This window comes from Morchella importuna (genome assembly GCF_003444635.1).
Source record: "Morchella importuna strain M04M26 chromosome Unknown Morimp01GS016, whole genome shotgun sequence".
Taxonomy (NCBI): Eukaryota; Fungi; Ascomycota; class Pezizomycetes; order Pezizales; family Morchellaceae; genus Morchella; species Morchella importuna.
The window spans coordinates 414,534-437,747 of NW_025763413.1; the positions used below are offsets into that span (position 1 = coordinate 414,534).

The following is a 23,214-nucleotide window of genomic DNA, read 5'->3' on the forward strand; positions in this document are numbered from 1 at the left end:
GTGGTATGCACATGTATGGATGGGGGTGTTCATGGGTTGTCACTCGATCGATTGGCAGGTAGCCCGTTTTTGTGGGTAAGGGTAAAGGGTGGTGCTTGCTGGTGCTTGGTTGCAAGTTAGGTGGCGTACGTCATAGGATAGGTTCCATGATCTGCGGCTGGAGTGGAGTCTTGTAGAGTAGGAAGAGACGAGGTCGGTCTCATGTTGACGTGGGTGGTGTTTTGGGCAGCCATTTTTACGTAGAGTGGCGAATCCAGTGCTGGATCTGCTGGCTGTTGATGAGTGTGTTCGCTCTGCCGGTACGTCATCTGGCTTCATGGGTACTCACTCGATACTAAATCTTTTTCGACCCGAATGTTAGGTACATGTATTGATTGATTAAACGGTTATATCGATCACTTGAGGTGCACTGGTTTCTTACGGAAAGGGAGATATTGCGGGCCTTCTATTCTGAAGTAATAAATATGGTGCTTTAAAATGGTCGCCCCAGAAGATAACTGCACGAAAAGGAGAAGAAAGACTCGATCATAGTATACAGTTTATAACTCTCATGATGTGTACACTGATAGGCCACTTGTAGTTTTCATAGGGCACTTGTCTGTTGATTTTCCGCTCAAGGCCACGGTGATTAACTTCGCTTAGAGATGAATTCAGTGCTAGCCAGATAAGACAATCTAAAGCTTGATACTTTAGATGTACAAATGAAGTTACTTTAATTAGAAACGGCATTAACGGCTACATTAAGCAGCACCAACTTTACGATCCCCCAGAACCCGTCGTTCGAGATATTCATGCATGAAATATCACTCGGCTACCAAGCCAAACTTCTGTCTTAGCATGTCAGCGAAACAACTTGAAAGGAGGGAACGGCGTCTTGGCAAAGCTGTCAATGATTAGAAAATCCTTTGTTTAGTTGGTTAATTGGTTGTTACCCGCCCTGCCATAAGGTTTGAGCGGGTGGGTCAAGCATCGGGGTTGGGGGTAATGATTGTGTGGGAGTTGGGGGTTCGGGGAATGTTGGGGGTGCTTTTTGTGGCTTTATAATTGGGAGCTATTTACACTGCAGTGCGGTACGGTACATTTGTGTGGAAGGGAGGCAGGGAGGTGAGGGTGTAGGTGCGTTTCAATGATAGCTGTACATAAAATATGAGAGGGAACGGAAGGGGTAGAGGAACTGGAGCTGAGTAAAATTAAAAGTTGAAGAGGAGAATAGACACCAAGCATTGATAAAGGCATGTAGTAAATAGCGCTAAGAAAGCGAGAAATTAGTGGAATAGTGCGATTGTATTCGTGCAGTTGGCAAAATGTACGTACGCGGTTTTACTATAATTTAATGCGAAGGATACTTACTACATGTATAGTAGCTATAGGGAGATGGAAGATGAGAGAAGGGGATTGTGATAAGCCCGGCGTCTGATGACATGCGTGAAGTAGGGCTAGAATTTATCATGAGGGTTACCACTGAAGCCTTCAGGCCGGCTGTTTACTTCAAAACCCCGAACAGATGTTTGTAGAGTCGTCAAACTAATTAAGCAGTCTGAACTTTAGCTTCCCGGAATTCCTGTTGTAGGCAATCTGTTGCGATCCTGGCACACACACACAGGTGTGACTCAGAGTCTTTTCTCGGATAATAGCCTTCCCCGCGTTCATAAGTAATAACAGCCTTTGGAATCTCGAGATATCAGTTATGAAGTAAAAGGCCATAATCTGAGCATTGGTATCGATGTAATCAGAGTAGCCAGCTCTTCCATATCGATTACAAACCCATATCCATGATAACAAGCTCTGACAGGCACGAGACCGAGCTATCACGATCTAGAATAGTAGATAAAAGTACGTCAACAACCATTATAAAATATCACTTATGCCTCGACCCGTCCTCTTTCCGTAGATTGCTTGCCTCCAGCAGCCGGCCACCTGCATGTATAATGCCTGCATATATTCACAACCCCCGCAAGCTCGCGCTCACAGTTCTACTCACCAGTAGTACAGTTCAGAACCAGCTCCTGGGTCAAGCCCTACCTCCAGAGCCTCGCAAACTACTAGCCTTGTCTTGAGGCCACACATCCCTCCAATCCCTTCTACTTCCTTCTATACACTCCAGCCTTTCATCATCACCATCTTTAACATCTTCATAATCCATCGATCCATCATGGTTACCTCCTCTTTTTTATCACCCCTTTTGATCCATCATGGTCACCTCCTCTTTTGATCTATCATGGTCACCTCCTCTTTTTACCTCAATGGCCTCCCTCCGAAGTCTCTCAAGCCCTGAGAGCGCTCCCACCAATTACCCTTCTGGGTAAGCTGGAGGAAGAAAGAAAGAGAGCATTCTTGCCTCTGCCTTCCGACCCCCACCAGAGATTTGTTTTGTCCCCTGGGATGGCGGAGGCATGGAATGAGAGGGTTATACCCGACTCTGTCTCTCCATCTCGATTGGGGGATTTGTTTTGGCCCTCGGAATAGTGGGGATGGGGCAGCAGAGGATGCACATCTTCTCGTGCTGCTCGTGCCTCCCCGGATCTGTTGGAGGTTAACTGGTGACTTTGAAAGTTTGTGAATATTTTTTTTTATTTATTTCTATATTTCACTGGTTTTTTTCTTGATGAATAGAGTCCTTATCAGAAGAATCACGATAACTGACACCACCATCTTGTAGCAAAAGCGGGAAAAGGAGCAGCGAGCTCCTGCTTTCTTCTTTTTTGTTTTTATGGGCCGTCCTGTCTCCACGGAGGTTAACCGGTGGGCTTGACATGCTTGTGAGTATTTTTTCCCTCTTTCTCCCTTTTTTTACTTTCTTTTTCTTTTGTATCTTTTGTCATGATGGAATGAGTTTCTGCTAGAGCTGGAGTAAGACTAACACTACCCATTAGGAGGAGAAAGGGCAGGAGAGGGTGCCCTTTCTCTCTCTTATATCTCGGGAGGAATAGTTGCTGTAGACGATGCTCCCAGAGATATCCTACAGTTAGTTTCGGGCCCGTTCTCCACGTTGGAGGTTAACCGGGATAACTTTGAGGGCCTTTGGGTATTTTTCTCCCCCTCTCCTTCTATATCTTTGCCTGTTTTAAATAGAAAAAGTTTCTGCTAGAGCTGGAGTAAGAATTATACCCACTAATACCACCAATAGCAAGAACAAGGAGAGGAGCCGGCGGCCCTCGGCTCCGGCGCGTTTGGATTTGGGTTCGTCCTCCACGCTGGAGGTTAATCGGTAGACTTTGGAAGCCTGTAGGTATCCCTCTTCCCCTATCACTCCTCCCTCGTTCTGTATCTCTATCCATTTCCCTTAATTAGAAATGACCCCTATCAGAGTTAGTGTAAGAGCCATAACCGCTAACACCACCCAGCAGGAGAAACAATAATGGCAGCAGAGGGACCTGATTCTCCCTGCCTGCACCATCTCCGCAATCGATCTTGGTGGGACCAACGAGAAATGCTTAAACTACATTCTCTCGCCTCTGCCTCCCACCAGCCAACTATACATTGGGAGTCATCTTTCCAGGGGACCTCTCAAGTACCCTGCCGCCGACACTCCCAGCGGTGACCGCGGCGCCCCCCCCCCCCCCCCCCCCCCGAGCAGCATCACTACCGCTGTACCGGCGCATGGGTCTGGGAGAGGTGCCCAAAAGCTAGTAAGGCCATTCCCGGGGCCTAGTTAACCCTACAACCATCGACCCATGCGGTATTGGGTCAAGTGCTCGTAAGGCCGTTTGCCGGATACGGCCCCGGGCGCCCTTGGTGAAAATAGTAGCATCAGGTGGGTGCTACTAGTACCATAGCGGTACACTGCTGTATTCTCCCGAATATAATGAACCGCCACCATAGCCCGACTGCTGGGGGCAGTCGCATGAGTAGAAATGGGGGAGGCTGTGGGGTTTCTGGAGGATGGATCCAGAACATGGCTGGTTGTACGTAGGGTCTTGTAATTTAGAAGCCTTTGTTGTGAGAACTGCGTGGTGTAGGCAGTGTCCCTTCTGTTTTATTCGGGGTGCTTTCGTGTTTTAACTCCTGTATGCGTGGGTGAGACCCAATGACACTAAACCCCTCCATATTGGGTCGCGACTTGCAGGAATAAAGGAAAAATTAGATAGGTCGAGATGTGATTGTCCTTGAACTTGTAGAGTGACAGCTTTGTGATATCGTTGCGTAATCGGCCCAAGAGATCCGGAAGAACGCTCTCACCCAGTTCAGGTTAAGGTTCGATATATGGTACGGAAAGGATTTAAAATGACACAGTCTTCGGTCGACGTGCTCTACGATAACACATGAGATGGCCTAGAATTAAGAGCGAGCAAAGAGTTAGGGTATGTTCTTCATCTTGGCATATTGCAAAGCTCAAGTATTACTTCCAGCGCAGCATCCACTATGGGCGAGTGGTCTAGTGGTTGGACTGCTCGTCGGGTTAGACACCGCGTGTTTGATCTTAGGATACCGAAGGTCCTGGGTTCAAACCAGGGGTGGGGGTAGTAACGCGTACTGATAAATAAGTCGTTGCAGTACCTTTTGCTTTTTTTCATAGTGAAATAAATTAGCTGGAGTATATTTTTATTTTTTATTTCCCTAATTATAATGGACTGTGTCGTTTTGCATCATGTGTTATTGCAGAGCACGCAAAGTAAAAACCGTGTCATTTTAGACGATACTACATGTAAGTGATGCCAAAACTCAGCTAGTAGGAGACAGTGCTGTACATACATGTACCTCCCCTCCCCACCACCCCACCATCCCACTACTTTACCCCCTCCCCTCCCCTCCCCTCCACCCCACCATCCATCCCATTATCCCAATCCTACTCTACCCATCCCCAATTCTCAACCACAAAGCAATACCACAAAGATGGTGTCTCTATCACATCACCCACACTCTTCGGCTCTCATCTCGGAGGCGGAAACTTCCTTTAGACTTTTTGGTTTTTCCGAGGAGGTAAAATTTAAAAGGCCCTCCTGGTAACTTTTTCCCTCCTGCCCCTGCCCCTTCCCGTTCTTACCTGGGCTAGCTTTCTTCCTCTTTTGGCCGTTCAGATGAGTATCGTCTTATTCTTTCTCTATTGACTTTGAAACTTCGGATATTATTAGGACACTAGTACTCTAATCTCTCCCACTATATAGGGAGGAACTTAGACCTAGTTCTCTGGTAGCGTTAACTGATCAATATCCTAGACCTTAGAGCCTATACGACACCTCCACTCGACCGGAATCCTATTACAGTAAAATGATGGCTGGATCTGTTTTACCGACCATCTGAAACAGCAGAACTCCTTAAATCCTTAGGCCTTCCTACGGACACAGACAATTATCCCTGGAGAGCTTTATGCTTGCATCTCGAGGTTACAGGAAGTATATCACCGGGTACTGCATCATTTCAAGCCTTTTGTGAAGCAAATTGCAATGCACAACTAGTGCCAAGAATCGGCCCGCATTAATGAATTAAACAAAAAAAAAAAAAGAATCGGCCCGCCAATGTTTACCGAGTGATAGTCTATGATTATTGGTAGATAAGTCGGAGACGATCTATCATAACCTGCTATTCTAATCATAAGCTATAAATGCTCGCTAATAAAAGGCTAAAGCTACATTAGTTAATTGGTTTGGAGTAGAGATTGACAGGAACAGCTCCGAGAATCTTGGTAGATTATATATCCTCTAAGAGCCAATATTAACGGAAGCTTAACGAGAGCAAGCGAGGAAAAAGAAAACATCAAACGACCAAAGTGCCATCATTCTGCTCCATAATCCGCTTACAATCGGTAGTAAACGTTTCAATCTCAATACATACTAATGCCTTTTGGGCAAGTTTTTCCTTTTTATTTCTCTAGAAGCATATACGTCTTCAACATTTATCATTACAAAATAAGGGTCATTTTTACATTAGCAAGAGCTAGTTATTCGCACACGGCTCATCCAGCCTTTAAACCAGGTACGGCCATCCCTTGGAGTACTTGATCTCGTTCCACCCCAAGTACTTGTCCTCATCGATATAGCTGACCCTGTTATCAACTGCAGATTCTAATTAGCATCGAAAGTCAAATAGTCAATTAGAGCGATATTATAACCTACCATAGTGATAGTAGAGAATATCCTTCTTGCCATCAACGAGAACACCCTGTCCACCAGGTCCATACAACCAGCCGTGGCTGCCGAGGATAACGTCGCCACCGCCATTAACCATGTCCGTGCCATTGCGGTCCAAAAAGGGTCCGTCGATGGTCTTTGAGCGCCCGACTTTAATCTTGTATCTAATTTTCCGCATGCATTAGCAACCACACACAACAGCCCGGGGGGTTGACATACTCCTCTCCAGCAGCAGGCATACTAGCATTATACCCACAGCAGTACCCGTGACTGACAAACAAGTAATAGTAACCCGTCTTGCTCGCATAATGGATAAACGGCCCCTCGACCGGATTCGGCGATACAGGATCATACGCAAGGTGCTTTGGCACCGCGCCCTCCTCAATCCCATCCATCGCCTTGTTCAATGGGAATCCCCAGATGTTAGTCCAGAAGGAACCGTACGACATGTACGGCTTTCCGGTCTTGGCGTCAAAGAGGACAGCCGGGTCAATGGCGTTTGTGATAGTCCAGGGCTCAGTCGCGTTGGGGTAGTCGTCGAGGTCATAGGAGCGGACTACTTCACCATGGTCGGTCCATGAGCCTGGAAGGAGCGTCTTGGAGGTCGCGAGACCAATGGCGGAGTTTTGCGCGCCGAAGGTAGAGACGGAGTAGTAGCAATGGAAGGTGTCTCCAACTTTGATGACATCGGGAGCCTGGTAGAGCGAGTTATTATCAGTAACTGAACTATCCGTCTGATGTGAAGGTTATTGGTTTACCCAGATGTCGTCACGGCCTGGGAGCTCAATGATGCTCTGGCCAGCATCAAGGACACTCCCGAGGTGCTTCCAGGGCCCGTAAAGAGTTGGAGAGCGGGCAATCGTGACGCGAAGATGGGTCCCGAAGGAGTAGTACCACCCGTCGTGCTTCACGACACTAGGATCATGAATGTGCACAGTACCCCAGCCATCGGTATCTCCGAAGATCTGCTCGATATTAGAAGATGAAGAACAACAAGAACGAAGGCCTATAGAGAACATACCTTAGCAGGATATGGCCAGTTTGACGACGAGAAAACGTCTTTGGAACTATCATCCTTCGTCGGCGCGCCCAAAACTGCTGCAGCCAAACAGGCCAGGGCCGTCAATTTCATACTCGGGATGGAAAACAACATCTTTGCACGCGTCGTCAGATGATCTATCTAGCTATTGAGCTGGAGAATGATACTCCAGCAACAGATACCGGATGATCAATGAGGTTTATATACCCCAAATCTCACGAACTAACCTGAACTACAACCCATCTCATCCCCGCCAAATTTAATTAATATATCACCCAGTTGCCCGGTTTTTTTTTCTACGGTCTTTATTCATCCGGGTTCGCGAGGTGGGGATAACAATACGAGAATGGGGAATTCTGGGGTTGAATTGCAAGATTTTCCGAGCTCTAGCTAGATAACTTGCTAGGCCGTACGGAAAATCTCATGAGATGAGGTATCAGGGGTACATCTGTAAGGGTTCCAATCGGCTAAATTGATAGCCAACCGAGCGAACGAGCCTCGCGTTGCCTGTTTTTGCGGGGTATACTCACTCCACGTGCTGTTCTGGGGAAGTCGAAGGGGATAAAATCAGGTTGTGGGGAATGGAGAACTGGGGAAACCTGGGAAAACCTGGGAAATTTTGGATGATAATACTCTAAACTTTCTAATGGATCCAATGGCGAGTTGAGTGCTTTTGGTATTTCAAGGTTGAATATTTGTATCTGTAGCATGTCTACACGCGTGTACGTGTGGTGAACGTTTTGATCCTATCTCTAGTTGGAAATGATCGTGCAACTGATTTAGATAAGATAAACACAACGACCAACATACAGGAACAATACTACAAGAGCAACACTGCTATTAGTACCTACACCATACCGAGATAAACCTAAGTACTAACTTTCCGGTAGCTAAGTTTGGCCTTATAACAAATGCATTCGGTAAAGAGTTCTCCGATAATTCATTAAGGAAAGCTCGGCATCCTCAAGTTCATCCAATACGGCTAATTACGGACGCCACTTCGGTGCCTCCTCGGCCCGGTCTCTAGGGGATTTAGCTTGATTCCGGGGTTCGGGTTCGGGACTCCCCGTTTAGCCGCTACTGTGTCTGTCTGTCGGCTGGTGGCATGTGTTTGAGATTTTAGTTGTCACACCCGTCACGCCCGGTCGTATCGGTACATGTTCTAGTAACAAGTACCGGCGTGACACCCTGGACAACCTTTTTTACTATTCACGGGTACCACTGCCGGAATCTCATCTCTAGTCTGAAGATTTGTTTCTCCTCTAGATCTAATAAGCATTTGAAACACGACTTGACATATTTATGATTAGAGCACGTACTCTTCTGGGACCATCATCCATGTCTTCTTCACTTTCAAGTTCTGCCGCTTGGCTAAAAGATGAAACGACGTCCAATAAGAATATCAGAAACAAACATACGGCTTAGAAAACAAATCAAAACACCCGTCATACCATATGGACAAAGAAGATCGCTCCGTTTCTTGCAACCAGTTTACAACACATGAAGTCCGACTTGATACACGATATATTATGTAGACTCCCGAAACCTATCAGGAGCCCTTGATCGAAACAGCAAGTCTACGTCTACACATTTATCATCTACATATATACTCAGTGGACTAAAGATCCTGAAACCAAAGTAACGATATACACGTGACGGACCGACACCACCCCCGAGCCCACTCCGCCCAACCGCAACCCCATCACCGACCCAGCCACCTCCGGCACGTCGCCGGCGGGGCCTAAGCCGCGCATGTCGGGCCCTTCTATCCGCCTCAAAATAAGTCCTCACCCACGCACCCCACACACCACCATTGGTCCGGCTAAAACCCCATCACAGCACACACACCCACTTTCTCCCCCATGCCCTGCCCTGCATATATATGAGCTTTTGCCTTGCTTCACTCCTTCTCTACCGATCCGATCGAATCTCGATTCTGGCACGGTTGTGTGATTCGTTGCGAATGCTTGGAATCGAATCGGTCGTTGGTGGTTTTGTGATATTGAGGATACCTAGCTGACATGACCCCCCTTCCCCCGAACTGACATGACGGACCGGACCGGGCACTGCCCCCAGAATAGTAGTAGAGGCAGTCTATCCATCTTTGACTTATCTGTATCATCACCATAGCTAGTATACTATAATAGTGGTGGTAATAATAATCACATAAAGCAAGGCTCTAGCAAGTTCGAAACAAGTCATATATCAGAACTCAATAATTACTATCGCTCTCTTATGATGACGCCGGATTTGCACTGGCGGCCGTCATCATTATAGGTCATAGGTGTTTAGAGAGGTAGGTAGCTGATATCGTCGCAGCGCTCACCAGTCAGTCACCACCCAACCAAAAAAAAAAAAAAAAAAATTCCCACACGAGATCCCGCTATCAACATGCCGTTTTCAAAACCTACCCAACAACCTCACACTCATTCTCACTCCTGAAACTTCCCTTCCACCTGTCTGCCTGCGTGCCCATTCCAAATATATATACAAAAAAATATGACCTCCCCTCTCATCGTTCCAACGCTCCTCCATCGGTCCTTTGATCGCGCCAAAGTGTTTTTTTTCTTCTTCTTACGCTTTGCAAAACTCATGTACCATGTGTCTCTGGCCATGCGGAAATCTAAAACACGACCACTTGCCCGATCCGGAACGGGAGGAGGAGGCTGAAAGAACCCTAACCCTAACTGCACACTGAGGCTACCGGCACTTAATTGCACTTGGCTCTTTTTCTCTTTCTCGCGATGCGGTAGGCTCCTCGGAGGAGAACGGGAAACCAGGAGTGGACCCTAAGGGCCCAAGTGGTCCCTTGACGAACGAACGAGGGAGGGCCCAACTACGGAGCGAGTAGCGGGGGCGAGACACTTGGAGAAGGGGGAAAGGCCGGGAATCCGATTTCTTCAAAAACCCCGCGCCGACGCTAGAAAATTCCGGCGGGAAGAGAGTCTGGGTAGTGTAGTGGTGAGGGTCTAAAGATGTCTAAAGTAGTGGGGTTTTCATATCCTTGTCACAATCCAACATTTACCTCAATATCGTCACCGAGGCTTTAGAAATTAAAGGCTTTAAAGGTTTTCGCACTGCACGATTTGAAGCTTTGGAGGTTTTTTTTTTTCCAGTTTTATCGAATTCTCATGTTCGATTTCCGTGTGAGTTTCTATTCATACAAAACAATAATCATCGTTCTTTCATTCTCATCATGACAACAACACTGTCCTCCTCCCCTGCCAGGAAGAAAACACCAAAAAGACAAAAAGAATAACCGACACAAAACTAAAAAATATGTAAAAAGAAGCCCAGCAAAAAACATCGCTGTTTAAGAAGTGAATGCAATCGTGAAGAAGAAAAACCCATGAGACCCCCCCACCCCTTCCTTTGCCGTAAGACCCATACAAAAGAAAGTTATAATAATAGAAGAGGAAAAAAAACGCCCAAAATGATACGCCCGAGAAACCCCTAAATAAATACCCAAAAACGAATGTGATAGTAGTAGTCTATCATGAAGACTCAATGGTGGAAATGAGCGGCGACTCTGAAAACTCCTTGCCCTTGATGGTGCTAATGAAAGCTCTAGTGACGAAGGCATGCCAGATCTTATCTTTCTTGATGTTGTGGTTGTGGTTGTGCTTCTTCTTGTTATCCTTCTTCTTCTTCTTTGAGGCGTCTACATCCCCGCCTTCCTCTTCTACATCTTCTACCTCCTCCTCCTCTTCCTCCTCGTCGTATTCCTCGACATCGGTGCCATCAACTTTTTCGCCAGCCTTCTTCTTCTTCCGGCTGTCTCTAAGGGTGGCATCGACAATCTCTTGTGCGAGCTTCAAGTAGTTCTTGACCGTCATATCCTTCAAGTTGTAGGTTTTATCGGTTCTAGTATTGTACTCGACCTCGTATCTAAATTCGCGATCCTCGACATCTCTGAGTTCAAGGTTTTTGTGGTGTGCCTCTGCCTCATCCTCCTGCTTCTCCGGCTGCCTTCCATTGATCCTGGTCATGTTGGCATAGTACTGAGTGTATCCCAACCATGTGAATGGCTGCATGGAGTAAGCCGGGCCGGGGGGAGAAGTCTTTGAGGGTCCGTCTGGAGAACCAGGTTCCTTCTTCTTCTTCTTTGTGACGGTTGCGGTGGTGGTGTCGAGATCCTCCTCAATTGGGCCAGGTCTGATTTCGTTATCGTTGCGGGACTCTCCAAGGCCGGTAATGTTGTACTCGACAACTCTCAATGTTGGGAAGTAGTTTGGAACGACGCTGGGTCCGACGAGCGAGAGAATGTAGCGCTCACCCCATTTACCGCCAATCTTCTTTGAGTAGCTGCGGCTTGCGGCCTCGACTTCGTCTGCGCTGGAACCGACCACGTTAATGGACTTGGGAGGTACGAGAAGGCCTCGCGGAGTGAGTGAAGGTAGGTCTCGGCATTCGAAGCGGTGAAGGTAGGGTTCTCCTCGTCGAATTGCATGACCTCATCTTCTCGCTCTGGTTCCTCCTCTACACAGCTCGGGTGTCCGGTGCAAGAAACCTTGGTCTTCTTTCTCGGCTTCTTGGGGCGTCTGATCTCATCTTCGTGCGGGGGCTGGAGTTCGTCACTGTCGTGAAGCAAGAAATGATCGAGATTCATATGGCTAAACCGGATATGTTAGCCAAAAAAAAGGTTTTCCTTACTATATCGGGGAAATGATCGACATACCCATAAATGGAGCCAACAATGACATCGCGGTACTGCTTAGACCACAAAACATATTTCTTCCAACATCTAAAGATCTCTGTTAGTTGGACATTCCTTGTGTCGCGGCGGGTATGTGGTGACAGCTTACGTTTCATCCCAACTTTGCTTGGTGCTCGTCCAAGCTGGTGGAACGTGCCCGATCAGGATTGCCTTCATGCCGATGTCACGCATCAACGCCAACTGGACCTTCAACCACTCCATCTGCTCGTAACCAGCCTCGCCCTTGACATCGCATCCGTCAACTGCCGCGTTAGATCCAAAGAAATAACTGCAATCCCAACCGTTAGCCAACGAACAAAAACCCCGCCTGAGGGAAAAGCTTATGAAACATACATTGTGTTGAGGGAAATGACTGAAAGTCCGCCCTGACTGCCCAATCCCATCTTTCCATTCGTTCCGGGAACAACCTGGGTCCAGAAGTACGCTCCCTTGTCAAACACGTGGTACTGGTCCTGTGGGATAAACCTGCGCCAGATGTCCGAGAACTCCCTGGTGATTCTGTTCGGTCCGGCAGTCATGATGTTGTGCGGGAAGATGTCATTGTTTCCTAGGGTCGGGATAATTGGTACAATCAGGTCGTTCGTCGGGTCGTCGTCGCCAAGGTTGTCGGGCTTTCCAAATACCGCAAACATCTTGTCCGAGATGCGACGGTTGAGGTCAAGGATCTGGGTTTCCGAACGAGGGATATTGGCATCGTTGTCGTGGCGCGCCGAATCGCCGGTCCAGATAACAAAATCGACCTCCTATTGTAATACGTCAGTTATTTAATTTTCGGCAGTTGCGGGATTTAGGTATTTTTTAAACGTACATCCTTCAGGTTCTCCTCGATCCACTTGAACGTCGCATTCACCAGTGTGAAGGGCGTATCACAATCCGAAGTCTCAGCGCCAAGCGTAGCGGCATTGCCCGAACCGCGGTGGCAACGCTGGAGAGGATCTGAACCGGTAACATAGAACGGATCTGGGTGTACATCTACGCAAAAACACAAAGTCAATATATATTACAACACGACCAAAAACCAAAAAATGCGCAGAGTATGGGGGAACAAAGTTTGCTCACCTGAGATGTGGAGAAATCTCCCCTTGAGTTTCTTTGGCTGCTCCTGGTTCGTCTGGATCACTTGCTGCTGCTGGGCAGCGTTGGGCAAGTTCTCGACGTGCGCCGGGGGCTGGTTATTTACGGGGGAGGACTTTGTCGACGGAGCTAGAAGACAGACTGCAAAGGCAGCAATGGCGGCGGTGGAGGTGGTGAACCGCATATTGGAATTAGATTGGCCCTAGCCAGGCGCGGTAGATGGCAAAGGTAGCAAGAATGGGGAGAGGGAGAGAGGAAAGAGAGCTAAGTTGGAAAAAAGAAGATATCTAGATGGCAGGACAGGTGAGGTGAGGAGGAATGATGGAGGAAATGAAAAAGATAATGTGAGGGAAAGGAGCAGGAAGAAATAGTAAGTTGAGATGGCGGGGGGAAGGGTAAGAAGATATATATCAAAAAAACATAGCCATCGAGTTATGTAGAGTAATAATAATAGGAATAGGATATGGATAAATAACCGCACTATCAGGTTAACACGGGAATCAGCAAATGTGCTGTGTATCGGCTGACGGTGTGATTGGCCAGGGATTTAGAAATATGGGAGAGGAGGAGGAGTAGGAGGAGGAGGAGGAGAGTGAGTGAGAAGGGGTTCAAGTCGAAAGAGAGCTAGCTAAGCAGCAGGCAAGGTGTCCGTAAAGGTGGGATTGTTGGCTTGAAAATTGAAGATGTGGGCGAGCTACACCCTGCTCTGTGCTTAACGCTAGCTTTGCGTTGGTTAAGCGCAGCTCAACTTCAAAATAAAAAAACCGCTCTTTGCTTGCTTGCTTCCGATACCTCCAGATGCTGCAAGTGAGGACCCTGATGGCTGGAACCAACCCTCCCACATTGAAATTCCCTCCCTCCCTCCTCAATTCCCCCCCCCCCCCCCCCCTTTTCTATTTTCATGTTCACTTCCCCATCCATCCACACATCTGCGGGGCAAAACCTGGGATGGAGGGGCAGCAGGCCTAGCTAGGCAAGAACGAAAAAAGAAAGGGCAACGCAACGCAACGCAACGCACGCACAAAAACGTCCGCCGCCACATCCAGGTCTCTCCCAAATGTAGGTATCACCGTGACACTTTCCAAGACACACGCGACACGTTCCTATATCTCGAGTCTAACTGGCTCTCTCTCCCCAGCTACCTTCAATCTTTCCCACAAAAACCTGAAAAAACTGAAGCCCGCTCCCGAGACCAGTTGCGATATGCGAAAAGAAGGCATGTAGAGTAATGTAGTGAGAGTATGTAAGCAAAGACAGACAGACAGGCTGATAGGCAGGGCTCACTGCGCTGAGCGGCGCTGAGCCAACCGTTCATTCAGGGTGCACGTCCCCTTTGATTGGTGGGATGGACCAGGGTTATGACGTAGGGTTCGCCATTATGTCAAAGTGAGATCAAAGAGCCTCTCTCGACTCTTCTATCACCATATTCCATAGATAATTTCCCCTCCCTCCCTCCCCTCCCCAGATTATGGCACCCTCTCTCTCTAATTATTCCCCCGTTGACTTGCTTCATGACTGTGCGAGATGAATCTTTGGCAGAGAGCGTCATCTCCAGAGTCAGACAACCCAACCCAGCCCTTCTTTTCCCGGTCATGAGGTCCGACCTATTGCAAATAGGTAAACAGGAGATCTTGTTTATCACTTGCCCACCCGAGTAAATAATACGTCGGAACATCGACAACGAACGAAGCAGCAGAAAAACAGTAGGTACAGAGCTCAGGGTGGGGTAGATGTACATATCCTCGAGATAATCACAAAATATTAAAATAAAATAGCTCCCCTAGCTTCCTCTCTGGCCTCTTTGGATTGATGATCAAGAAGCTAAAAAGTGCCTGCTTTGTTGATCTCACACACCCCACTCACAACAACCGCAACGCGCGCAAACCGGTGGGGGGAAAAAAAAAGAAAACCAAAAAATTAAAACGGAGGAGAGTAAAAAAGGAGCGACAGTTACAGACAGTTTCACTGCATCAGCTCTCACTGTCCGTTTTTTTTTTACTTTTTTTTCTTTCTTTTCGCGGAGCGTTGTCGTCGGCCCATCAACATGCTGTGGTGGTCTCGTGCGGCTACATGCTGCTTGCTTGCTTGCGCCCCGTAACCCCCGCATCCCAAGGGATGGGGCACCACCCACCCACGTCCCTACTCCCCTACATACCATATACCCTACCACCCTACTAACCCTCCCCCATCCAAAAACTCCAGCAAGATCGGGCGTTGGCGCGCTCGATAATCTAGCATCTTTTTCTGCGATATATTACTCGCAGCAATTCTCCCGGTAGGGTTTGGGTTGCGCGATATAGACAGCCAACTTAGATCCAGAGACGAACGTCCGATACCAGTGCTAATTGACTTGACTGTGGTGATTGTTGTGATATATCTGTTCTGTTTTTTGTTGGTGTTGTTGGTGGTGGTGATTATGAATTGCATATGTCGGCCGGCGGAGAGGAAGGGAGGGAGGGAGGGAAGGGAAGGGAATGCACAGGATGGATGGATGTACCTACCGTACCTACTGTATAGTAGGTACTCCTATCTTTAGATTGCTTGTTTGCTTTCTTTCTTTTTTCTTTCCCTACCCTACCCTACTCTACTCTCACGAAGAGGCAGTTCGGGGAGTAGGCATGTATCCAGAATGTAGAGTAGATGCCGGCGTGCGCGCGGGGTCTTCGCACAGAGTCGTGATGTAAGCCTATGTCTGTCTGTCACACCCTCTTCCACCTCCCTCAGTAAAGTACATATGCCGCCATATCCAGCACAGAGCTATGTCCATCCTCTACCCCAAAGAGAGAAAAAAAACAATCCGACCCAACCGCAGAGGGTGACGCCACTCCTCCTCCATCCAGAAGCAATCCAGAATACTCTACTCTTGACATCACGATATATATCTGCTCGCTATTTATTTATTTATTTATCGCCGGTACAACGTTCCGTCAACATAAGCTTTTTTTTTTATTATTTCCTAACAGACAACTCTCTTCGTCTCGTGCCCGCCCCGGATCCTTATCCCGGCGCTCGGCTCCACCAAATTAAAACTAGAACCTAAAGCTGACAATTGACAAGACAAGACAAGCCACGACGAAACCGCCTGCCAAATTATAATAAAGCTGTAACATAGGTACATGAGAGTAACACCCTAAACATCTCAGTCAAAACCCAGCAGCATAACAATTACAACCAAACGGCCACCGTACACAAGGAAAAAAAGCCTCGACTCCTATGCATCAATCAATCAATCAATCAACCAGGCATGCTGCGAAAGCAATTATATCAACCCCAAGTGTTAAACCAAGCAAGTGGTAGAGGTACCGAGAAAGAGAGCATGCAGAAGTCGAGGTAGGTACCGACATACATACCGGGCGGAATCGAAATCACGACTCATGCTCTCACCGCTTGCCTACATACATTGACTTGTCTCTTCGGGCACGGCGGGTCGGCGGGTCGGCGTGATATAACTACAATTGCGCCGAAATGCGCATCTCGTCACTCAGTTCCTACCTCTAAATTCAATCTTATCATATATCTACATACTATTCTCCGCGGCCGGCCGGGCTACTAATCAACCGAGCAGCGTTACTTATTAACAAAGCTCACTACAGTCACGCATACACCCAGCGTGACACTCCCCACATCCCACATTCCTTTTTTTTGCCCCTCTCCTCCCAAAAACAGGCCGCCGCCGCCGGAAAAAAAAGTAAACAGATCTCCCAAACCCTGCATACCACAACGCTACGTTCGCCTTGCCTGTAACATGACGAGTCGATTTCTGCGCTGCATACTTTCTTTTGCGCAAGATTTCAATAGGCACTGAGACGGCAGGAGAGACTGCGCTTGACGCAATGGGGTAGGCGGACACACGACAGACTCGACTCGGAGCTACGCGGGCGGGCAGGGGAAAGGCAAGCGCGGCGGGTGCTGGATTAATTACAGGTTGTAGTTACAGTTACCCTTGGTCGAAGTGTGACAATTCTACCGAGATAGGTACTCTACTAGTATTTGGAGGATGTTTCCTTTTTTTTCTTTCCGCGGGAGGCGCGGGATTAATTGGGGGTTAACAAGTACATAGCTAGGGCAGAGACCTTATCGAAAAGACGGAACTGTGGATGGGGATAGGTACAGTACTCTACGTAGGTACTCTGCTCTGTGGGAGAGGAGAGACATAGAACTGGCCATGGTAGAGACGTACATACATACATGTAGGTAGAGGAGTACTCTAGAGTACCTAGATTCTTCACCCACATGTAGCTCGCCAACAGGTTTCTCTCGCTCCCTCGCTCGGCTTCTCTGGGTGGGGGCAAAATCCGGGGTACATATACGTTACGTACACACATGCCCTGTGAGACCCTCCCTACATGGTCCACATCTCGCCTCTGAGTTAAAGCGCCTCCAAATACCGTCTCTACTCACGACAACTATCTAGAACCCTCGAGTGAGACAATAGCAATGGGCAATATAGAAGTCGTAGAGTACATGGTGTAGGTAGCTACCCGTCGACGCGCGATATAGTTACATCTCATGCAAGTATACCAGAGCTCACTTGCGAATCCGTCCAGGCTGATCGTATTAACCCTGGGCCGGAATGGAATGGATACTCTCGAGACAGTTGACAAGCGGCCTGGGGCGCCTGGCTGTCTTAGAGAGTGGCAATGACATAACTGCGTGTTTTTTTCTTCAACATTGGAAAAAATTCTCTTCACCGACGAGTGCGAATCCGTGAACAAGTCTAACTAATGACTTGGCCCGGGCCACGAGGATGATCCCCCCCGCCCATCCCGGCAGTGGATGTGCTGCCGCGGCGGCCCTGTCCCGGATCCCCGTTACCGGCAGCGTAAAGATTTCGGAAGCGAATTATATTGTCTGGCATGCATAACAGCGAGGGAAAGAAAAGTAATTACTGCGAAATTCTCCTGAGCGAATTTTGAGATGGCTGGCAATTATTAGCTTAGAGAAAACAAAACCGTGCGCTGTATGCAAAACGGCAATGTTGAAGGGGGTTCGTCAAAAAGCATCATCCAATAGCCCTCACGCTCGTTTACCATTCATGGACCCCACGTTTTTGTTTTGAACGTCATGAATTGGGGTATGGGTGCTTGAGTGTGTGTGCGTGTGTGACCAGCATCTGCGGTCCGCTTTTAAAGGTACCCGGGTTTGGGTACGATACTGCAGCTAAGATCACACCCCTTGTCTGTCTTTTCGACATGCCTTTTGTTATTTGGAAAGGCAATCAAGCACGAGAGTTGAGGGGTGTGGACATGAAGTGCTGTTTTTAGTTATGCGTGTGTGTGTGATGGACATGGGGGAGTGAGTGGTGGAAGCGCAATGTTTTTACGTAATTGCATCTCCCCTGCCTGACAGAATATTTGTTTTGCAATTTGAGTGGTTCTCGTGGTGAAACGTTCCGAGCTTGATGCCCGGCGAGATGGGAATCCGGGGGTGGTTATTGGGGTGTTTTAACTGATTCTTAGAGATGTTTATTTCGACTACATATGTAGAGTCTACGGGTAGGCCATATTTAGATTGCTAGGGCCTAGCTAGCGCTTCGTGCCATGAGTGAAGAACTACATGTGTTCAATGACCCCGGATTAAGCTGGATTGAATTATTCTTGAGGCATTAGTAAAACTTGGATAACTTGGAAGCAATACTCGGTGGATCCATGAAGATGAGAGTTATAACGTACCGGCAGCTGAGCCTAGGAACCCTTTTCACCGGAGGTTACGAACAACCTAGATTAAGTGGTTTAGAGTATGAAGCTTCATAGCTGCATAAATATTGATAAACTTATGTACATGTATGCAATTCTCTTGGAATTGGTAGGTCTATGGAAAGGTAGCGAGAATATGGAATATTTTTTAAGGCACCTAAGCTTGAGTGTAAAATCTTAAACGTAATCCGCTTCTCACTGTGGTCCGAGTTCCTGAATAGGGTGCTTATGTGCTCCAGATGTCTCACAATCCACCGGAACTAAGGATAGTAGCCATGCACAGCGGATATCGGTTTCCGTGCTCTACTAGCTCTCTGTAGGCTGGGAGCCCATCCATCCGCCTTTCTTTTTTCTTTTTCCTTAAAATATCATTAGTGGAAAGCCCAACACTTAGTCGGTAATGAAGATCTCGTGGGGGCCGCGGCTCCACAAGTGAAAGCTATGGTCATCTTGTTTGGAGTTTATCTATTGATCCGCTAAGTTGAAGAGTTAAGGTGGGTGTAGATACGGATCATGAGATATCACTCGTGAAGATCACAGCTACAGGAGAAGGCTGACTCGCTTCCTGTGCCGACGCCATTTGTGATACGACTTTTTTTTGGCTTTATTGGTAACTGTCCCAGTGCGTGCCGTGGCGTGCGTGCAGGCACTGTCAGTATCGAGCGGGCATAACATGCGGTTTGAGAATTCGAATTTAAGAAGTTCCGGCCCCTCGGAGTCACCTAGCCAATCAACGTAATGTTTTCATAGTGCTGGTTTCTATGATAATTCAGATCTTATCATATAATAGGGTTCGGTGTAACTTCGGAGAAGGTATTCACACACACAACTTCGGAGAAGGTGGAGTTGTTCCAGAAAGGCACCCGAGCAGTGCAATGCTGTAGTACAGAGGCTTCGGTTCTGGAATGACAATTCTTGGCGGGGCTCGGATTTAGCTTTCGACTGAGCTATTATACCATTTACGCGTATGATAACGGTTTGCATAAAATTACTATAAGATTCACAATGAATAAAATTAGTAATAGCTATATAGCCTTTAGATTTGAGGCCATGGGTGCATGCATGCATATGGGATAAGCTACTAAATAAGATTTAGCACAAGGTTTCTCGCGTGAGGAGAGTGAGAGCTCCTACTTCATTACTCCCGTTGTAATCTCTTTGTTTGGTTGTCTGAGAAATAACTCTCCACTTTCCCTAGGGCCCCATTCGTCTTCATTCTTGTTCCAGTCATCGCCGTTAAAGTCACGGTTTCGGGTGGTTGCACGCATCACGCGCGTGTGACACAATCCTTCCGGACTCCGAAGCATGCAGGGACGTTCGAATTGCTTATATAATTCTGTCGGAACCCATTGATATATGTGAGAATGCGTTGTTATGGATGACGTGACGTACCAAATGCTGCTTGCCTCTGCCCTTTATTGTCAGTAGGTGTGTAAGTACCCTGTGACGCGTGGAGGTGGGGGGGTGGCTTTCCCAGACATAGCTTTCTTAGATATCTTGATGATAGTCAAGCAATCATAACCAACTGCTGATCAAAGCTGATGATTTGCTCGTGAGTCGCACAGTCATGATATATCACTCGTTGTTTCATTCCGATTGCTCACGATTTTTTTTGTTTGTTTAATTCATGGTTGCTCACGACTGCTCAGAGTTGTTTGATAGGTTAACTATGTACCGAAACTAGGCTGGTTGGGCTTGAAAGTTTATAGGGAAGCAGATAACCCCTGTGCGTGGTAGATGGTTAGAGGTTTAGGAGTCTAACTGCGTAGTATATAGCCTAGATCCGGATAATGACACCTATAGTCTAGGTTCATACGCAATGTGTCACATTCAGGTGTCCCATTGGCACAGAATGTGTGTCCGTTTGGCACCAGTGTGACAGGCTGTTCTCTCCGGCGTAGTGTTACGCCACTGGCCTCACACAAGATAGGGTTAGGGTTCCCTACAGATGAAACACATTTCAATGAGTGACTCCCAAAGCTACATACCATCGCCAAACGATGCCGCTGAATGCTAATTGATAATGAGACCGCTTCTATAGACTCTGCACCTAGTACTCCGCCGGAAGTGAGGCATTACCATGTTTTCGTGGTGTGGGTCATGGATCATCACTCGCCATGATTTCCTCGGGGGGGGGATGACAGTAATTTCGGGACGGGTATATATATAGCATATTTCAGCTCACCACCCCCCACCAAATGAGCTCTAGGATTGCTTTTCTGTCAATCCTCTTTTCGCGGTAAAATTACTACATACACGTATATGTATACCCCTTGTGGTTCTCGGAGTTCCGATCCACGCCCTGCTGATGTGTAGTAAATCATATATACATGTAGCCACAGTCATTCCCATTCACTAAAAGTGACCTCTTATCCAGAGCGGGTGTATTCTTGTACCACAAGGAAAGTACCCCCGAGGTGACCTGGGAACGTTAACAGTCATAATCCCATCGCACCAAATGTACATGTAGTCAGTGGTATCGGGAGGAGACTCCGACGTGAGCCATAGCTACAGCGATACTTTTTGTCCTGTGACGGAACCCTCATGTATTCGTAGGACAGCACGAGGGAGTCAGATGCGGTGGTCAGGTGGGTTAGGTTTCGTGCTGCTTAGTAAGCATATTGATATCCCAAGCGGCGTTATCGGTTCCTCCTGAGTAGATCAAACGTTGTCTAAAGTATAGAGTGTTTGCAAATTAAAGTTCGTGGCCATGGTGTAGTTATTAATGAATTAAAAAAAAAAAAACGGTGTTGTAACTCCCTTGTTTACCCTAACCCTGATGGGTACTATAGCGCAGGTTCCCTAACCCTAGCCAGTCTCGTCGTCTACTCAACCTTACGCCGAGAGCCGTTCAACCCTTCCCCCTCTAGAGAAATCAAACATCAAAATAGCGTTCCTAATTTATTTCACTCCAAGAAAAGAAAGAGAAAGAACAAAAGGTTCTTCAAAACGACAAAAGGTACTGTAGCGACTTATTAATGAATTTGCGCTACAACCCCCACCCCTGATTTGAACCCAGGACCTTATGTGTGTATTGGTTGTATCCTGGGTATGCTCGGTGTCTGATGAGTAGTCTATCCACTAGACCACCCGCCCATAGTGGATGCTATGCTGGAAGTGATACTTAGGCTTGACAGTGTACAAAGATGGTACTATTAATTATATTACAACTTCAGACGTACATGTAGTTAATGTAGGGTTAGTTGGTGTACATTTAATTAACTTTCTTTATGGAATGTTCAGCTTGATCTGACTATAGCTACCCATACCCCCCGAGAGGTTTGTGCTTCGAAACTTTCCATAAGGAACGACCAACTACATGTACTATCACTACCGATGTTGACTGACTTAATACCAAGGCCACTGCCAGCTTTTTTTTCACTATTTATATTGTGCTAGCTTTATAATTTGCGAAGAGGCACCTATTGTAAATACATGCACCTCCACAGACCACGATTATAAATTTATGACACCGAACAGGCAGCACCACAATAGAAGTCTTCACCAAACTGTCAGATCACAAATTCACATAACCAACGGGCCAGAACGTTATAGATATACGGCATAATTTTTGAACGGCTCTCAGAGCCTTTATACAAAGTAGTAAACACTAACTAACAGAAAAGTAAAGGAATGCATAGTTGAAGAGCTAGCTCCTCCACCACCACATCTTCCCACCATGGAAATAAAAAGTAAAAATACAAAACAGTCACCCCTCCACTGGTCAGGTAACGTTCATTCAACTAACAAATCTATAAACAAACTAATGCATTAGTAAACTATCGTACATAACGATGAGGAAATTTCAACATACCTTCAACAATCTAGTTACGTCCACCAGGTCCGCCGTGGTGACCACCGTGTCCAGGACCACCAGATGGCGCAGCACCTCCAGTAGTGCCAGTCGGGACAGCACCAGTCGAGAAAGCCCCACTAGGGGCCGCACCACTCGGGACCGGAGCGTCAGTTGGCGCACCAGTAGCAACGGGAACGTCAGTACCGATTGGGGCACCAGTAGCTACTGGGATGCTAGTAGCAATTGGGACACCAGTTCCAGTGCCGAATGCCTGAGGCGCGAAGACACCGCTAGCGGTAGGAACAGCACCGGAAGGGAAGCCACCAGTAGGGAAGACGCCGGTGGGGAAAGCCCCAGTGGGGGCGGGGCCAGAGGGAATGGCGCCGGATGGGAAGCCACCGCTGGGAATGGCAAAGGTGGGGAATGCTCCGCTGGGAGCAGCACCGGTGGGGATATCAGTGGGAGCGGCACCAGTGGGGATGGCGCCTGAGGGGGCCTGGGGAAGTGGGACAGCGCCGGCCAGGGCGGAGAGGAGAGCGGCGGTGAAGGTGACGGCGAAGAACTGCATTTTGGTTGATTGAGGAATTTGGAAAAAAAGACTGTTTTGGTGTTGTCAAGTGTTTGGGAGTGAACTAGCACTGCTCTCTGGAAATATTGTTTAGAAAGTGAATTGCAAATTTAGCTAGTTGGATGGGGTTGAACCTACAAGAAAGAATGTAAACTAAGGTGGAAAGTGAAGAGAGAACGTGTAAGGCGGTGGACTGAACTGATTGATTGAGCTGATGATTTTGAAAACGATGGGGAGGAAGACATCATGATTTATA

General features: G+C 47.5%; 3 protein-coding genes across 3 annotated transcripts; all 3 read right to left on the reverse strand.

The window, feature by feature from the left end:
• Positions 1–5,904: 5,904 nt before the first annotated feature.
• LAJ45_05803 (uncharacterized protein) lies at positions 5,905–7,221 on the reverse strand (the record flags this gene model as incomplete). Its single annotated transcript, XM_046115372.1, has 5 exons — positions 5,905–5,993; positions 6,054–6,232; positions 6,288–6,763; positions 6,827–7,033; positions 7,090–7,221. The coding sequence occupies 5 exons, from the start codon at positions 7,219–7,221 to the stop codon at positions 5,905–5,907; spliced, it is 1,083 nt and encodes a 360-aa protein (XP_045971421.1).
• Positions 7,222–10,601: 3,380 nt separating this feature from the next.
• LAJ45_05804 (uncharacterized protein) lies at positions 10,602–13,082 on the reverse strand (the record flags this gene model as incomplete). Its single annotated transcript, XM_046115373.1, has 7 exons — positions 10,602–11,412; positions 11,478–11,720; positions 11,786–11,851; positions 11,913–12,092; positions 12,158–12,567; positions 12,633–12,796; positions 12,884–13,082. The coding sequence occupies 7 exons, from the start codon at positions 13,080–13,082 to the stop codon at positions 10,602–10,604; spliced, it is 2,073 nt and encodes a 690-aa protein (XP_045971422.1).
• Positions 13,083–22,337: 9,255 nt separating this feature from the next.
• Positions 22,338–22,958, reverse strand: LAJ45_05805 (uncharacterized protein; the record flags this gene model as incomplete). The annotated part of the gene is made up of 3 exons (XM_046115374.1): positions 22,338–22,346; positions 22,409–22,527; positions 22,595–22,958. 3 exons carry the CDS (start codon positions 22,956–22,958, stop codon positions 22,338–22,340), a joined length of 492 nt encoding a protein of 163 aa, XP_045971423.1.
• Between the last annotated feature and the right edge of the window lie 256 nt (positions 22,959–23,214).